The 16,297-nt window shown below is 44.3% G+C and overlaps 1 protein-coding gene across 9 annotated transcripts in view; it reads right to left on the reverse strand.

Moving 5' to 3' along the window:
- The window catches only part of ABI2 (abl interactor 2), a 122,303-nt gene that overhangs the window by 32,790 nt on the left and 73,216 nt on the right, over positions 1–16,297 (reverse strand). For 6 of the 9 annotated variants that reach the window (XM_050969599.1, XM_050969595.1, XM_050969597.1 and 3 more), the window contains exons 3-4: positions 11,759–11,935; positions 5,328–5,345 (exon numbers count right to left, since the gene is read on the reverse strand). In XM_050969599.1, the coding sequence (XP_050825556.1) occupies positions 5,328–5,345; positions 11,759–11,935 (195 nt within the window). The remainder of the gene's footprint in view (positions 1–5,327; positions 5,346–11,758; positions 11,936–16,297) is intronic. The other 3 variants (XM_050969601.1, XM_050969600.1, XM_050969596.1) reach the window with 1 other exon arrangement.

The following is a 16,297-nucleotide window of genomic DNA, read 5'->3' on the forward strand; positions in this document are numbered from 1 at the left end:
TCTACTTTAACATAGCCCTCAAAGTTTAAAGAAGAAACTACACTGCTGTTATTAGTAATATTACTATAATAGTAATAGAAACTGCAATAATGTGTTGGGCTCCCACTATAGTAGGAGTTGTACAAACAAACAGAGATTAGAGTCCCAGCCCCAGAGAGTTGGGGTGGGAGTAGTGGAAGGATAAGGTAAATCGAACAGTGTAGCAGAAAATTGGAAGTCATGCTTGTGGTTTGCCTCACCAAGGTAGAACTCCAGTGACTGCCAATATCTTTTACATAAGATGGACAAGAAACAGTTTTAAAAAACATGATTAAAAACAGTACAAGAATCTCTTTGTTAACTAGGAATTTAAACAGTGAAAAAGAAAGGAGACATTCTTTAAAAAGACTAAAATGAAAGAGAGGGTAATGCATGATTAAATTTAGACTCCCCCATGTGATACTGTGAAAGTGTAATGTTGAAAGAGAGCACGTAATCAGAGCTTACACAGCTGTTTTACAAATCTGAAAGGGTTGACTGATTTAAGATTAGCTATTGTCAGTTACACAGATCTGTTTGAACTGTCTCCACTTTGACTTAAGGCCAAATAATCAAGAAAAGCTATGAGAAATATACAGCTATTTCAACAGTTCTAACTGACTGACCTTCACTGCTAGAACAATACCATACAACATACAGAGAAAGCTTTCCGATTATCTTGGATGAGGAGAAATGGAAAGAGAGATAGTGTTAGGATAAAGTAGGAAACTGCAACAGTAACTTCAGCTGAGAAGCAAGTCAGTTCATACCTAACCCCTCAGCCCAAGAAAGATGCAATTTTCAAGTCCCTCTTCACTGTCTATTTAAGGATTTCTAGTACCAGAAATAGAGGGGAAATATTCATTCCCTCATTACTGGAAAAATGTTCACATATCTGCAGTTAGATCCACTTTGTATACCCTTTCTCTGTGTGCACACACGTGCATGTCATACACAGATATCTTCCTACACTAATCCTCAACTCTGGAAATTTAAAGGAGTGACCCTAAAGATTTTTTTTTTTAAAATAAGCAGCAAGAGAATGGAACGTTACTCTTGCATTCACTCACAGATTTTTAAGTTTGCCCAGTATACTTAATTTCTAGAATAACTGCGCTTACTAAGAGGTTCTGATTTTATTTCCTAATTAAGTTCCTCTTAAAATGTAAGGTGTTCACATGCCAAGTAATTGAAGAGCGGACCAAACTGCTGCACTCTAATTACCCCGTATAAAGATGAGCTTAGGTTTCCCACCTAGACTTTTTTTCAGGAACGAATAAATGGATGTAAGTACTGTCAGACTGTTCAGTGATTTATTAGGCTGCAAAAAACAAAGCAACTTAATTCTTTCTATATTAGGCACTTGAAAAGATTTTGAAAAGTAACATGCTGCATTGTCTTCTAGTGCCCCATGAACTACAATAACCATAAATGCTTCTAAGTTGTTTGATTCCTGGATTTACTTGTGACTAAGAAAAAATGAGAGGAGATACTGACAAGATAACTGAATCTAAGGCCTTGATTCAAGAGCAGCAGGGATTTAATTCATAGTCAGAACAGGTTTGGGGATCATGCAACACTTATCACTAGAGGCACCCAAACTGGTGGAAGGCAAGGTGAAGAACACACAAAACTGCAAATATTTAAAAGTGAACTGCACAGGAAATAAAATTACTTGCACATTTCTTTAATGAAGTATAAAGGCAGCTCAAAAGGTGTGTTTTCAAAGCTTTTCCCCCTCTTTTTCTAATGTAAAATAAAAAGGAAGGGGCAGGAAACTCCTTCTTTAATAAGTTCAGGCCACCTTCTTTATGAATCACAAAAAAGAAAAAATAGGTGAACACTCATTTTTCCCTGTGCAGGTCATCTTGAAAACAATCACCAAACCTACCAGCCATTATTTTTTATCTCCCAATCCTCCCCAAAACCAGCTTTTTTTCAATTTTTAACCATGCCACCCTCTCACACCATAAGCTTTTTCAGCAGGAAAAAGCCTAGGAAAACTCAACGAACAATTCCATGCTAACTCCATATCTTTTAAAAGCATCCAATTTTAAGACTTCTCAAGTGAAAGAATCCATCACATCCCAATGGTTAATTACCCTCACTCTTAAAAATCAGTTTTTCCAGTTATTTCATATTTCCAGTTGCTTTACCTCAGCTTCCTGCCACTAGATCTGGTTAGGTCTTTGCTAGATTAAAAGAGCTCTGTGCTACCAGAAATCTTCTCCCCGTAGTCTTACAGACCATAACCAAGTCATCTCAATCTTCACTTTGATACGTGAAATAGATTGAGTCCTTCACTCTCCCACTGTATGACAGTGTGAATCTATTATGCAGCAACAGACTTATAGCTGATATGAAACTACTACAAATTAGAGTGGTTTTTGTTTGTTTGTTTTAACATGAGAGCAGCCTTGAATGAACTGCAGAATTGCTCTGATTGAACTATTCAACCTTCAGGAATGATTTCATGGGTAAAAAAGTAGTTCCATGAACAAATATTTTACAGATACATAGATGTATTGTACAGTCTTACTAACACCTAACCACCAGACATGCTACGAGCCCCTGTATTTGCACAGGTGTATTGTGTAGTCACATGGCATGTTGGCAACTACTGTCTAAAGATCTGAAGCATTTACGACAGGATCTACTTTAAACATTGTGACTCTTTAGCTGCAAATAGCAGTGAACATGTCAATAGAGAACATTTCTTTAAATACAGAACACTCTTCAGGATCAGGTCTCAAGTGGAGGCACTTTCCAAAGAAATCAGACCTAATTCACTGGGTGTGGAGGGGGCTCTGGGCTGGGGCAGGGGAAGGGGGTTGGGGTGGGGGCTCTGGGATGGGGCTGGGGAGTGTAGAAGGGTACTCCAGGTTGGGACAGAGGGGTTCAGAGGATGGAATGGGGATCCAGGCTGGGACAGGAGCACGGGAGGGGGTCAGGGATGCAGGCTCCTAGTGGCGCTTACCTCAAGCAGCTCCCAGAAGCAGTGGCATGTCCTCCCCTCCAGCTCCTATGCAGCACTGTGGCCAGGCAGCTCTGCGCTGCCCCGTACACAGGTATCGCCTCTGCAGCTCCCAATGGCTGTGGTTCCCAGCCAATGGGAGCTGCGGGGGTGGCGGTTGTGGCAGGGCAGCATCCTATGTGTAGAAGCCGGAGGGGGGACATGCCGCTGCTCCCGGGAGCCACGCGGAGCCACAGCACACACAGAGTGGGGTAAGCCCCTAACCCCGCTCCCTGGCTGGAGCAGGGGACGCCCCAGACCCCAATCCCTGATGGAAGCTCGAGGGCCAGATTAAAATGTCTGAAGGGCCAGATGCAGCCCCTGTGCCACTTCCCGCAGCTCTCATTGGCTGGGAACAGCGAACCGTGGCCACAGGGAGCCGATGGGCTCCATGCCTGCAGACACTCCAGGTAAACAAAATGACAATGTATCAGATATTCAATTCAATGATTCCATAGAATTTAAAATTAAATTTGACACATCACTTTTTTACCAAAAATATTCGGCTTATGAACGACTATATACGGTAAGTATTATATATGTGATCTCCTCCAAAATGGGTCACAATTGCAATTCAATTGTATTTATATGACTAAGGAGGCCATTTTTCACTTGCAGCTTCCAGGCACATGTGCCAGTCTGTGCACCTAGGATTTTTAAGTGCAAATCAGATCAAATGAACTATTTAAACCTGAAAGAGCAACATACAACACAACTTTTTCTTTTTTTATTTTAAATAAAGAAAACCCCACAAATCTGGCAACAAAAGATTGTCTGACACACTGTCTGATTAGCCTAATCAAGCTTGAGATCAAGGATGTTCTTTGAAAAGTAACTTTAAAATTCTAACTTGACCTACACTAGAATCATTCAAGTTCTATAGATAGAAGAATTTCTGACTCTGAAAGGCAGAAAAGAGGCTCTTACCATCACTGCAAAGGGGAAGAGAACCTGCCAGCTCTTATCTACAATGAAGTGAACATATAATACTTTTAGATCATTACTTCTGCATAACTTGGAGAAACTAATGAAAACTTTGAGAATCTGCCAGCTGCTTTTCCAAATCACTCAAAGTTACCACACCAAGAATAGGATTTTTTTTTTTTTTTAACAGAAACTCTCTTTGGGAAATTCAGTATTAAAAATGCATTACTACTGCATTACAAATGCTGTCCTGTCAGTCTGGATACCTGGAAAGATACCACAACAAATTAAGCAATCAATTTAAAAGCATCTAGAAGATAAGGTAATAAATAAGAGCCTACATAGCTTTCTCAAGAATAAATCATGCAAACCACCAATCTAATTTCCTCCTTTGATAGGGTTACTGTACTATGCCTAGGGGACAGTTTCTCCTGTTGGTGTAATTAATCCACCCCTGTGAGAGAGGCAGTAGCTGTTTTAACACAGTGCTGTCTACACCAGAGGTTCGGCTGGCACAACTGCATCACTCGGGGGTGTGGATTTTTCACATCCCTGAGCCACACAGTTATACCAAGGTAAGTTTGTAATGTAGAGCTGGCCTTAGGCTCACCTGGGAGTACTCATATATGACAGTTTTCAGGTTTGTGGCCTAAGTACATTGATGAAATAACGTAATACTGCTAAATTAGTGGCATACTAAAAGCAATCTAATATTTTCAAGAGTGGTTTAACATTTTGCATAGTGATATTACTAAGTCTGAGAAACTATCTGTAAAAGTTTGCCTCTATACATACCAGTATTTTACATAAAGAAGAACTCTGACATTTATTTAAAGTAACTAATGTGTGATACTGCAACTTTAAAAAAAAAGGCAAAACTTCATATAACAAAATGTTTTTGATTTTGCAACACAATCGTGGTGTCCCTTTATCTGAGTAATTTTACATTGAAATACTGGTCACAAAGTGAATCATAAATCACACCGTATATAGGATAAAAAGAGTATTACACAGGGGGAGGTTTAAATTCGGCTAACCACTCATTTATATGCCATTTATTTCCACTCAGTGTAAATACACTATTTCTCCCTTGTGAGGTGAAAACTAGCTATACTAAAATGAGTCAACATTTCACTGTTAGCTTTTATAATTAACTGCAAATATTAGCTACATTAAATCCATCCATTTATATTGCAAAATGTCTATCCACACTGAAATCACACTGAGACTGAAGATAGATACATAAGGAGGGAGAAGGAATGGTTTATTCTTTTAAAAAATTATTATTAGTGACATGCTAATTTCAAATCCCTCCCCATGTGTAATAGTCTCTAAAGAATAAGAATGGAAATCCAGCCCTGAGGTTTCTTACCTTAAATCTAAGCAACCACTTAATGCATACATGGAGCAAATAAAAGAGGTAAGGGGAAAAAAGCATTGAAAGGTTAGTTGGAACTTCAGGATATGAAGAGAAAGGAAATAAGAAAGAAAAAGTTAAGCATTCAGCATCAACAAAATAATGTATCACTAGATCATAGAAAGAGTGATTAAAGCAGAATGTGCCATGAACAAAAGATTTTCAAGATGAAACTTTTAATAGACACATTGGTTAATCAAACAGCCTCCAGATATGTCTTAAATTTAAGTAGGTAACTAAATATCCAACTATTTGTGAGACAGCGCAGTCACTCGAGTTCTCCCACTGCTAACATTCCAAGGGTCAACATTCTCCCCACAGTGACAGTGTTGGGTTCTAAGTGGACTAACTTTACAAGTGAATTTATACTAGGTGGCAAAAAGCATCCTCATTGATTATGAGAATTTGAATGCGAGTAAACTGTGTTTTACGTGTATTACTATAATTCCAATTTGCTAAAGCAGAAGCACATTCATTCTGGAGTATTAACCTAATCTAAAAGCGTCCTGTCAGCGAGCCCTGTCATGTCAGCTAGCACTCAACTTGAAGTGATGAAAGATCTCCTAGCAAAGAGGACCCTGAATCTCAATTTTTTGCACTCCAAAGACTGAGTAAAATTAGGAGTTTAGGCGCTAGCTTTTAAAGTTAAGTTGTATTTATGTCCTGCTGCTACAATGCCAGACAGTTTCACAAGCCTTAAAATGTGTTCAGAAATACCAGTCCATTGGTTTGACTATTTATTTGGGTTTTTTAGTTCTAAATACATTTTTAAGAATGCTGCATTTTCTTATACCCTATGTCAGTGGTCCCCAAACTTTTTGTGGCCAGTAGCACGTTCATGTTTTCAGAAGAGTGTGGCAGGCACCAACAATTACTCACATACAGGGCGCTCCAGGCACCAGTGAAGCAAGCACGTGCTATGGGGTGGCATTCTGTCCATTCTGCAGAGTCAGAGCGGTTTGTTTGTTTGTTTGTTTTTGGGCGACAGTTCTGGGCAGTGCAGACAGAAGCCGGGAGGACAGAGAACACCGGCACCCGCAGCCTCAAAGTTCTCTGTCCCCAGCAGACGCAGGGCCGCAGCTTCTCTCCGGCTTAAGCCACAGCCCCACACCTGCCAGGGATCGAGAACACCGGCACCTGCAGTCTGCAGCCCCGGAGAAGCTGGAGAGAAGCCGCGGCCCTGTACCTGCCAGGGACCAAGAACACCGGCGCCCGCAGTCTGCAGCCCCAGAGAAGACGTAGTCCCACGCCTGCCAGGGACAGAGAACACTGGCACCGGCAGCCTGCAGCCCTGGAGTTCTCTGTCCCTGGCAGGCATGGGGCCACGGCTTCTCTCCCCTGCTGGGCACTAGGCGGGCACATATAAATGCCCCAGAGGGCACCATGGTGCCCATGGGCACCGTGTTGGGGACCACTGCCCTACGTGATACTGGGAACACTGAGCAGCTCGGAATCCCAACTGCTACTCATCTAGACATACCATATTTGGAGTCATCTATATTTAGTTTCCAAATAAACTCCACTATATTATACAGGTAAAATACATTTTTTTGATTTACTGAAAATTTCCTCTAAATTACAAGGTCCACAGATCTAATGACCAATAGGCTCTTAGCTTCATGAAGCTACATAACCAGAACCGGACCTGTCAGTCACTGCGACGGGAGAGCATGGCAAGCTACTCTGAAGAGCTCACCAGCTGAGACAGTTTCCATGGCAAAGGGTAATATCCCCTGTGGTCTGAAACTTAAATGAGATTATATGCACTACAGTAACATACTGTGAATTCCTACTGTAGCGTGTAATTTTGAGCTAATTTGAATGAACGGAACAGGATTTTTTTATCCTACTGGGGTCAGATCTGAGGATCATGCAACTCAGAGGAAGGAAATGTTTAGCAAATCAGAATAAAATTTCCCTCTTCTCTTTCATCTACAAGGCCCATTGATTCATTAACCAATGGGATTTTCATAGTGTGGCTTCAGGGAGGGTTCAAACAGAACTAACTACATAGAGGATTTTAAATTATTTCTCCACTACTCAGACCACAGCATGAAACATTCTCAAACTGAAGGTACCATCCACTGATGCCTGAATGTCCAGCTTATACATTTTTAAAAAGGCAGGAATGGATAACCCAGTGGCTGTCCTGCAGATCTCATAGCACATGTAGCTTCTTAGCTGGGTCAGCTGCTGCCACTCTCAGTGAGTGGACTTTGACCTCAGTTGCTTGGAAAAAGACACTGACTTTCAGGCTTCATGGATGCACTTTCTCAACTATTCTGAAACAGTGGCTTTTGATACTCTCTTTTCTTTATATATCAGATGGTAGAGAATAAATGGAGCACTGTGTGTAACAGAGGTAGATCTCAAAGGCTCTACCAACACCCATATATGTCACAACTTCTTTCCTGGGAGAGAATTTTTCACAGAGCCCCCAAAAAATCATACTCGCCACTCGCCATACTCCGTATCATTGTGGAATATGTAGTATTATCCCTCAATAGATAAGGTCCTAAGCTCTGCCACCTTCTGGGAGAGTAATGCCTACCAGGATGGCCACTTTGATGGAGAGGAAATATATGGATGCCTTCCTGTTGGGCTCAATAAGATAAAGAGTCAAGATGTTAAGGACCAACTTTAGGTCCCATGGCAGTGCTCAATAAATCTTAGGAAGATGAACTAAAGATGTAGCTCTGAGAAATCACTTAACATCCCAGTACACCTCCACCCCGATATAACACAACCCGATAGAATGCGGGTTCACATACAACATGGTAAAGCTCTTACATGCCGCTCTGAGCAGCGTGTTAAGGGTGTTGGGACAGGCCGAGGGGTTTGATAAGGGGCAGAGGTCTTGAGGGCGGTCAGGGATTCCCCCCATCCCAGAGTCTGGGGGGCAGGAGCTGTGGGAGGGCACTTTTGGGAGCCTTACAGTCCCAGAGTGGCCCAGGGGATTAGCAGGGGGCCGGGAGCAGCGCACACTGGCCCCAGCCGTGTCGCTCGGGGGAGAGGGCTTGGGGGAAGGGATCCCCCCCGCACTCACCAGCAGCGGTGAAAGCGGAGCAGCCCAGCCCCAGCCCGCTCCACTCCGCCAGCTCCCAGCCGCAGCGCTTCGCTTCCCACCGCCGGTGAGTGCGGGGGACGTTCTTTCCCCAACCTCTCCACACTCACCAGCGGTGGGAAGCGGAGCGCCATGGCTGGGAGGTGGCAGAATGGAGCAGGCTATGGCTGTGTCGCTCCGCTTCCCGCCGCCGGTGAGCGCGAGGGGCGTCCTTTCTCCAACTTCCCCACACTCACCGGCGGTGGGAAGCGGAGCGACACAGCCCCAGCCAGCTCCCCTCCACTCCGCCAGCTCCCAGCCGTGGCGCTCCACTTCCCACTGCAGGTGAGTGCAGGACCTTTCCCCAGCTGCCCCACAGCCACATGTCTGGGACTGGGGCTGGGACAAGGACAGCGGAGCAGGCTGGGGCCACGTCGCTCCGCTTCCCGCCACAGGTGAGTGTTGGGGGCATTCTTTCCCCAACATCTCCGCACTCACTGATGGCAGGAAGCAGAGCGTCATGGCTGAGAGTTGGCAGGGTGGAGCGGACTGGGGCCGGGCTGCTCCGCTTCCTGCCCCTGCCGTTGAGTGCCTGTCAGGGGGCGGGGCAGATAGGGGGCGGAGCAGTCAGGGGGTTTGGGTAGAGGGTGGGATCAAGGGGGTGATTAGGGATAGGGGTCTCTGGAGGGGGTGGTCAGGGAAAAAGGAACGGGGGGGAGGCAAAGTAAGTTTTATTTAGGGAGGTCTCACCTATAACGGGGTGAGATTGTCTCCCGAGGACCTCGTTATATCGGGGTAGAGGTGTATAAAGATATCCTCAGCCTGGATTGTGCAGCCACTAGACATTTTGAAGTTGAAACTGTAAGGCACTTGATCAGACCCAGCACTGAACCCCTTGTCTGCAGCTCATCAGAATGAGGCTTAGACAGTCTGCACTGGGGGGACCACCCTTGAAGAAAAATTGCTATGCCAGAGTCAGGCCAATTATGCTCAATCCCAAGATTCAACATTCTTCCACCCCTTGTCCTCAACTGAGGCTGCTGGTGACTGAAAACTTCCCAGAGGGATAAAACTCTGCCCCTGGAGAGGAAGCGAATGCCCTGGGACAGAGCTGGAGGGGAAGTCCCATGGGTAGAGGCTGGGAATACAGATTGAGGCACCTCCTGCACAAGCTGGTATCAGGTGGCTCGGGAAACCCCTGGAGGGAGTCGTGCTCAACATCTCCTGAGTCTCCATAGCAGCCCTTTTACGAGAAGGAGCAAGGGTGAGTATGGGGATGAGCTAGTTGGCTTGCATTATAGCACGAAACACAACTATAGAGGCAAGTTTGTAGCCAAAACCTTTTCCTTTAAATAATGTTTTTGCCCAATAAACCTCCTTGCAGCTATGGAGGCAGAACAAACAAACAAACAAACCACACACACACACAAAAAACAGTGAACTCTTCAGTGTGAGGTGACTAGTTCTGTCTATAGAATGGGTATAAAGGATGAGAGCCCATTAGTTAACAGATCTGTGGACCTTATAGACAAAAGAGAAACTATTATTTCAAGTAGCAGTGCACACTGATGATCATTTGACCAACTACACAATGTTTACAGAGTTTCATTTCCTAAATAAAAATGCAGCACAATTTAGAGGTTCTTTGGAGCAAACTTTGCTTTTAAGCAACTGTCACAGGATCTGAACATGTGATACCCTAATCTATTCATCTGAGCAGCTCTGATGTCAGATTCTTTCGCAAGAACATAGTTTATCATATCACTTTGGGCTTGATCTTGTTGCACTGAAGTTAACGGGATTTCTGATTACAATGTGTGTATAACTGAGTCTAAATTAAACTGTGCTGTAGCAGAGATAAATAATTTTTCCTTAAGCTGTCCTGGAAGAATCTCATTAAATCAAAGTTTATCATAAAAACGATAGCTACAATAATTCAACTTTTATGCTTGACATGCTAATATATTTATTGATTCACCATAAGGAATTCTGCTGATATGCACGAATTCTTTTATAGAAACAGACAGCAGATTCTAACACAAGGCAGTTGATTTCCTAAACAGCTTTCCAGGTATGAAATATTTCTGCAAAAATGTGCTGAAAAACATCTTTTTTTTTTTTTTTTTTACCAGATTATGTACACAAATTGAGTAGCAAACATTTCTAATGAAGAATAAGATATGACTTTGTAACAAAAACAATGTTCAAAAGCTCTTAAATAAAATATTGCTTCATTGAAAATATCTTTAAAGAAGAAAGCTTTAAATTTCAATTTTAAATTCAAAGCTGATTTGTCTACTTGCATTAGTTACTTAACTTTATAAACTGTAATTCAGACATGAAATAATTAAATTCATGTTATGCACATGAAATTTTGCAATCAATTGATTTAAAGCATGTTATTGCACCACTACTTTGAAAGTTTTGTGGATTTGTTAATGTATGTGTTTTGGAAACGACACTGCTTCATGTTATTTACATTTCTTCTTTCAAAAAGTAATGTTGACAATCCTCTTTTATAGTCAAATAGTTTCCTAATAGCACAAAAATTATAAGGTCTCATCTTCTAAGTTTTTATTTACGTTAGACGTGATTTTTTAAAATGCATGTCTAATTTGCATATGGCATTACTGTGTATACCAACCAGGTATCTGCAAAAAAGCAGGCAGTTATGGATCTAGCCAAATTTGCAGTTAGTGCCTAATTAGCTTGTAAAGTTCTAGTAACTACATATAAACTCAGGCCCTAAAAATTGTACTATTCATCCGAAATCTGTGTTTAAAAATATTTCTGAAAAGGCATAACTGGCTGGCCCAGGTTTTTGTGGCAGTTTTCAGGTTCAGAAAACCCATTACTGGACATCAAGTCATGTTACAATTCTCTTCAACAACCGTTAAAACTAAAGCACACTAAATGCTGCCTTTTACACAAATATCTCCTGCCAGTGAGCCCCAGAGTAGCACTATTGGTATTACACCTGGGTCAACAACTGTATTTTGTGGCAGTAACTCAGGCAGGGAAGGGACAGAGGGTTAATAGCCTCTCATTATTCAGGTCCCTTCTGACAACGGATTCAAACAAGGGCAAAGATATTAGCCTCTATCAAGTAAGCAGGTTTATCCGTGCCCCAGAGGAGTTCCATGGTCATACGCATACCCAGAATCAGGGGTAAAATGGTCTGCAAGGTTAAACAGGACCGGGGGGATTCCTCTTGCATCCATCTGAATTAAACAAATTGAGAAAACTCACGCTGCAACGTGGAAGACAGGAATAAGTCACTATTCCAGGTCTTTACATTTTGAAACCATACAGTAATTTACGAGTGTTTTATAAGATCACCTACCTTCACTCCATGTCCAATATCATCTAGAATTGTGTAATCAATAGGTTTTCTAATGTAGCGAACTGGTCGTTCCAGGTTGGCTGGTGCAATGATTTTGTGGGTTCTTGAGGTGTTTTTGTTCGTAGTCAAAATGCCAATTTCTCTTCTAGCAACTTTCTCTTTATGAATGTCCACCGTCTGCAAAACACAATGTGTTTACCAATAGTGCCGAATATTAAGTGTACATTTGGTATTAAAATATCGATTCAGCTCCATGCTTTTATACATTGAATTTATATACAGGTATATCAGTACAAATATTTGCTGAGTAAGCGCTGCTTACACTCCTTTTGTTCAATCACTGTTAGAAGTTACCACCTTCCCATTTCACTTGAACTCTTTACAATAAGGCAAAATTCCTCCTAATGTTTCTGCTCTATTAGTAACTATTATTAATTTGGTTTCACTAATTTAACAATTTCTGTACTTTGACAGCAATTTTAAATGTTAAATGAGTATCTATAATTTAATAGTCACCCTCCAAAACGTGTTTCACTCTGATGAGGCCCCAAAGGTCTTTTCCCAGTCTGTTTCCCCCTGTTTGTGTGTGTGTGTCCTGTAATACAAACCTCGGACATAATTAATTTGTTTTATCAGACTGTGGAGTAGTTTCTCACTATGATAATTTATTCATTCATAGTAGCAGTGGTATCAAAACAGATAATATTGTTCAGAAAAATCAGAACAGGTTTCTCAGTAACTATACCCAGTTTACTCGGCATTAAGGGTCAGATTTTTGAAAGTGCTTAGCACTTATCCAGCTATTCCCACTGTAGCCAATGGTAAAACGTCCATTGACTTCCAACGGGAGCAGCATTAGGGCCAAAGTTAAGCACTTTTGAAAATCCCACCCTACATGCACAGCGATAATTATTATGGGAGAACAATGAATATGCAGCAAAGTATAATTTCAAAGTATCACTGCCAAACAGATGTTTTGTGAAAGTTCCAGAGACATTAACATCCAAAAATGTTTTTGGCTGTGTCACTAAGCAAAAAAAAAGCAAGGAACTATGAATACAAGCCAGATGCCACATCTTTAACTTATCCCTTTGTACCTAAGTACTACAGAGGATACTGTGGGCCAAATTCTCTCTACTTGAACTCCGGTGAAGTAAATGGAGTTACACTAGTAGAGAATTTGGTCCCTTGCATTCATCCGTGACCTCAGACTGCACAGTGGTTCTCAAACTTTCATATATTGTGAGTGGTTTAAGATTCATTTTTAGACCATCCCACAATCCTGACTGCTTCTTCCCTACTTTCATTGCAGCACTTGATTACACAGAAATAACATTAGTACAAGAAAAGATTAAAGTACACTTACTTTAACACAATTACTTATGTTGCTTTGTGCTTTTGCTCTATTTCTTCTCCCTTGACACAGAGTTATGTTTAGTACGAAACCTCCCCCAATTTCCTGCAGCTTTAATTACTAATCTCTCTAGGTCGCTCAATATGGTTTTCCTTAGCTTGCTGTTGATCCAGTTTTGGTAAAATTGGTCACATTTGAATTTACAACAAAAGAACTTGCACAAAACAGAGGAGTTGTGCGGGGTAAACAAAGGTATCTGATGGATTTTTATTTAACTCGTCAAAAAATCCTCTGGAAATCCTAAGGGTTTTGGCTTGGGACACAACAAGGAACGAGCAATGTAACTTGAAGGCAGACTTCCTTTCTTATTCCGAAAGAAAAAACGGTTACCCACCTTTTAGTAACTGTTGTTCTTCGAGATGTGTTGTTCATGACCATTCAAAGTAGGTGTGCACGCGCCGTGTGTACGCCAGCAGGAAGATTTTCCCCTAGCAGCGTCCGTAGGGTCGGCCCTGGCGCCCCCTGGAGTGGCGCCACTACGACGCCCTATAAAGGGGCCCGCCAACCCACCACTCCCTCAGTTCCTTCTTGCCGGCACTCCGACAGAGGGACAGGAGGGTGGGTATTGGAATGGACATGAACAACATATCTCGAAGAACAAAAGTTACTAAAAGGTGGGTAACTGTTTTTTCTTCTTCGCGTGGTTGTTCATGTCCATTCAAAGTAGTTGAGTCACAAGCCTAACCTTAGGTGGCGGGGTTGGAAATCACTGCTGACTGGAGAACTGCACGACCGAAGGCTGCATCATCCCTAGCCTGGTGCGTGTTGGCGTAGTGTGACGAGAACATGTGGATGGAGGACCATGTGGCCGCTCTACAAATCTCCAGAGTCGGGATCTGAGCCAGGAACGCCGCAGTGGAGTGGGCCGTGACCGGAGGGACAGGGGTCTTGGCTATGCGGCTGCATTCCCGGATGCAGGTTGTGATCCAAGAAGAGATTCGCTGAGAGGAGACTGGGAGCCCCTTCATCCTGTCCGCCACTGCGATGAAGAGCTGAGTCGAGCGTCTAAACAGCTTGGTACACTCGATGTAAAAAGCCAAGGCCTTGCGGACATCCAGGGAATGTAACCTCCGCTCCTCATTGGAAGAGTGTGATTTCGGATAAAACACCGGGAGAAAAATATCTTGACCCATGTGGAACTGTGAGATGACCTTGGGTAGGAAAGCCAAGTGAGGTCTAAGTTGGACATTGTCCTTATAGAAGACAGCGTACGGGGGCTCAGATGTTAATGCCCTGAGCTCTGACACCCTCCTGGCCGAGGTGATCACCACCAGGAAGGCGGTCTTATACGACAAGTACAGCAGGGAGCATGAAGCCAGAGGCTCAAAGGGAGATCCCGAGAGGGCTGAGAGGACCAGATTCAGGTCCCAAGCAGGGGCCGGCTGATGAACATGCGGAAATAGCCTGTCCATACCTTTGAGGAAACACCCAACCAGCGGGTTCGCAAATACCGAGGTACCCCCCTCTCCCGGATGGAAAGCCGAGATGGCCGCCAAGTGAACACAAATGGAGGAGAGGGAGAGGCCCAGTTGTCTGAAGTGGAGCAAATAGTCTAGGACAATGGGGATTGGGACCCCCAGCGGATTGTGACCTTGCTGACCCGACCATATGGAGAAGCGCTTCCATTTGGCCAGATAGGTGGCCCTAGTTGACGGTTTCCTAATACTGAGCAGCACTTGTCTGACCTGCTGGGAGCATTGCATCTCCACCGGGTTCAGCCATGGAGCATCCATGCTGTGAGGTGAAGGGACTCCAAGTTCGGGTGGCGGAGGGAGCCCCGGTCCTGCGTGATCGGGTCCAGGAGCAGGGGCAGCGTCAGGGGCGCCTGAACGGACATATGCAGGAGTGACGTGTACCAATGTTGGCGCGGCCACGCCGGAGCTATCATGATTACCCATGCGTGGTCCCTGCGAATCTTCAAAATCACTCTGTGTATCAGGGGAAACGGAGGAAAGGCGTAGAGCAGACCGACCCCCCAAGACTGTAGGAAGGCGTCTGACAGAGACTCCTGACTGCGGCCCAGGAGGGAGCAGTACTGTCGGCACTTTCTGTTTTCCCTCGAGGCGAACAGGTCTAACCGGGGAAAGCCCCAGAGCTGGAAAATTGAGTGTACCACGTCCCATTGGAGGGACCACTCGTGAACCCGGAACGAGTGGCTGAGGGTGTCTGCCAAACCATTCTGCTCCCCCAGAAGGCAGAATGCTGTTAGGTGGGTGGCATTGTGGATGCAGAAATCCCACAGCGCAAGGACTTCCCTGCACAGGGGAGAGGAGCGTGCACCTCCTCCCCCCCGTTTGTTGATATAAAAGACTGCCGACATGTTTTCCGAGAGGACTGAAACATCTGCCAGCCAGGTGGGACCGGAAGGTCAAACAAGCCATGCGAACCGCTCTCAGCTCCCTGACACTGATATGCAACTCGAGATCCTCCGGCGACCACAAGCCCTGTGTCCTGAGGTGTCCCAGGTGTGCTCCCCAACCCCAATCCGAGGCATCCGTTACCAGGGAGAGGGAGGGTTGAGGGGTAGTGAAGGGGACACCCATGCACACTTTCTGCGGGTCGAGTCACCACCGCAGCGACCTTAGCACCAAGTGGGGAATGGACACCACCGAATCCAAGGAGTCCCTGGCCGGGCGATATACTGTCGCTAACCAGGACTGTAGCAGGCGAAGCCAGAGTCTGGCATGGTTTACCACATACGTGCACGCCGCCATGTGACCCAACAGCCGGAGGCAAACTCGCGCCGTGGTAATCGGGGAGCGGTGCAGTCCGAGGATGAGCTCAGAAATCACATGGAACCTGGATTCCGGCAGGTACGCTTTTGCGTGGGTGGAGTCCAGAACTGCTCCCATGAACTCTATTCGTTGCATCGCAGACAGGGTAGACTTGGCTTCGTTCAAGAGGAGGCCGAGATTGAGAAAGGTCCGCCTGATGAATGACACCTGGGTCTCCACCTGCTCCTTGGAGCGGCCCTTTATGAGCCAGTCATCCAGGTAGGGGAATACCTGGATGCCCTGCCTGTGCAGAAAGGCCGCCACGACTGCCATGCACTTCGTGAAGACTCTTGGAGCAGCTGACAGGCCGAACGGGAGCACCATGAACTGCAGATGGGCGTTGGCCACGAC

This window comes from Gopherus flavomarginatus, chromosome 10 (assembly GCF_025201925.1).
Source record: "Gopherus flavomarginatus isolate rGopFla2 chromosome 10, rGopFla2.mat.asm, whole genome shotgun sequence".
Classification (NCBI taxonomy): domain Eukaryota; kingdom Metazoa; phylum Chordata; order Testudines; family Testudinidae; genus Gopherus; species Gopherus flavomarginatus.